The sequence below is a fragment of the Vigna umbellata genome, chromosome 11 (genome assembly GCF_029865625.1).
Source record: "Vigna umbellata cultivar VRB3 chromosome 11, Vumbellata_1.0, whole genome shotgun sequence".
NCBI lineage: Eukaryota > Viridiplantae > Streptophyta > Magnoliopsida > Fabales > Fabaceae > Vigna > Vigna umbellata.
Window position 1 is genome coordinate 5,597,008 of NC_142175.1, and position 2,220 is coordinate 5,599,227.

At 40.0% G+C, this 2,220-nt stretch overlaps 1 protein-coding gene across 1 annotated transcript; it reads left to right on the plus strand.

Moving 5' to 3' along the window:
* The first annotated feature begins 754 nt into the window (after positions 1-754).
* LOC148190833 (uncharacterized) lies at positions 755-1,392 on the plus strand. Its single transcript, XM_088101188.1, has 2 exons — positions 755-1,205; positions 1,319-1,392. The coding sequence occupies exons 1-2, from the start codon at positions 755-757 to the stop codon at positions 1,390-1,392; spliced, it is 525 nt and encodes a 174-aa protein (XP_087957314.1).
* The last annotated feature ends 828 nt before the right edge of the window (positions 1,393-2,220 follow it).

Below are 2,220 nucleotides of genomic sequence, written 5' to 3' on the forward strand. Positions count from 1 at the left end.
TGTGGGAAAACTAGGTAAATTATTTTATTTTATCTGCTCTAGATAAACAACATCAAAATCAAAGCATGAAAGCAAAACTTGCCATCAAGAAAAGGATAAAATTAGAAACAATATTTTTTGCACCATTTTTAAACATTTGGAGCAACTTTGCACTCGGTCCTAACAAAAATTACACAATAACCTTGACTGCATATTAGTTTTTGAGAATATCATTATTTTCTCGTAATTCTTTTTATCAGTCATGTAACAAGTATCTTGTCCATTTTAATACTTTATTTAAGGATTAATTTATAACTAATTTTGGAGTTTCTTTTTCTTGTTTAGAGGCATTCACACATAATATCCAGAACAATTTTAAGGATGCTTAAAAGGTATGAGTAGTTCTTTATCAAAGTCATTTTTAATTTCTCCTTTACAATATTTTAAAGATTGTTGGTAATAGAAAAACCTTATAATTCTGGTTTCAATAACACGTAATCAATAACAGAATGGTTGCATAGCAGAGGAATCTTTTCTGTTTTAGTGAACATTCTAGAACAATAATGAGCTGTCAATAGGTAGTACAAAATCTGTTTTTATCCTCTAAGATTTAGGACACCTATTCCTCTTGCACAGAATATATACGATGTAATCATTTTGAGAAATACAGATTGACTTTTATGCAAATTCCCTTTCTTCTATTTTTACTGTTATGTTTTCTGTTATGGTATCAAGAGCCCTCTAAAGGTTCAAGCTTTTTTAGCTTACCTCTTTCATGGCCGATTCAGGCTCCTCTGGAAATGAGGACGAAAATATTCTACCTCCTCCTATCTTTGTTGATCCCAACCAAAATCCTTCCAGCCCCTTCTACATATACCCAAGTGAGAGCCCTTCATCTGTTGTGGTCTCCCCACCTCTTTCGGCCAACAACTTCCAGTCATGGTCTCGTTCCTTCCGAATGGCCCTCATCTCTAAAAACAAGATGGGTTTCCTCAATGGCAACATCCCCATCCCAGCACACACTGATCCCTTATACCCCTCTTGGGAAAGATGTAACACTCTGTTAATGTCATGGATCCTCAATTCTCTTTCTCCTTCAATCGCTCAAAGTGTTGTGTTTTTCGAACGAGCTATTGATGTCTGGACTGATCTTCGCGAGCGTTTTTCTCAAGGAGATTTGCTTCGAGTCGCTGAGTTACAGGAAGAAATCTTTTCTCTCAAACAAGGTGCGCTCTCCGTCACCGACTTCTACACCCATCTAAAATCACTCTGGGAAGAGTTGGACAACTACCGAACACTGACTCCTTGTTCTTGCTCTGCTCGCACCTACCATTCACAGGACTTCATCATCCGTTTTCTGAAAGGGCTCGACGATCGATTTGCCATGGTTCGCTCACAAATCTTATTACTTGACCCTCTTCCCTCTGCTAATCGTGTTTTCTCCATGATCATCCAACATGAGCGCCAACAGCATCACTCATCTTCTCCCATGGAAACCAATCCCTTCATCAATGTCATCTCTGGTAAAGGTCAAGGCTATCCACAGCACGGGGGGACAAAACCAACTCGCAAATGTGAATTTTGTGGCCGCCTCGAACACACTGTTGATTCGTGCTTCCAGAAAAACAATATTAACCCGACAAAGTGCACCCATTGTGATCGTGTTGGACATAACAGTGATGTGTGTTATACCAAATTTGGCTATCCCCCTGGACATCCCAAATATCCAGGAAAACCACGCCTTTTCAATCACAGGAACACCTTTGGTAGCAGCGGCACAACTGTCGGAGGCAACGTGAACAATGTTACTGCTTCTTCCTCTTCAGCTGATGCGCCGGCCCTAATTCATGAAGGAGAAAGAAAAGATGTTTCAACTCTGGGCCAAGGTCTTCACATTACTACGGCCCAATTCCAACAACTGATGAGCCTTCTTAACAAAGCTTCTGGATCTGGTGGGGGAAACTCAGAAATCCCTTCAAGGGCCAATCTCACTCACTCAAACCCAAACCAATCTCACAACTCTGGTCTTGGCAGTAGGTTTATTTCCATTAACACCGCACATACACTCAATAATTTTTCACACACCACACCATGGGTAATTGATTCCGGAGCCACCGATCACATCACAACTTCACTAGATCATTTTTTTTGAGTATTCTGAAATCCAGCCATTAAACATCAATCTACCAAATGGGTCTACTGTTCAGGCCCATATATCTGGAAGCATACAATTTTCTCCGG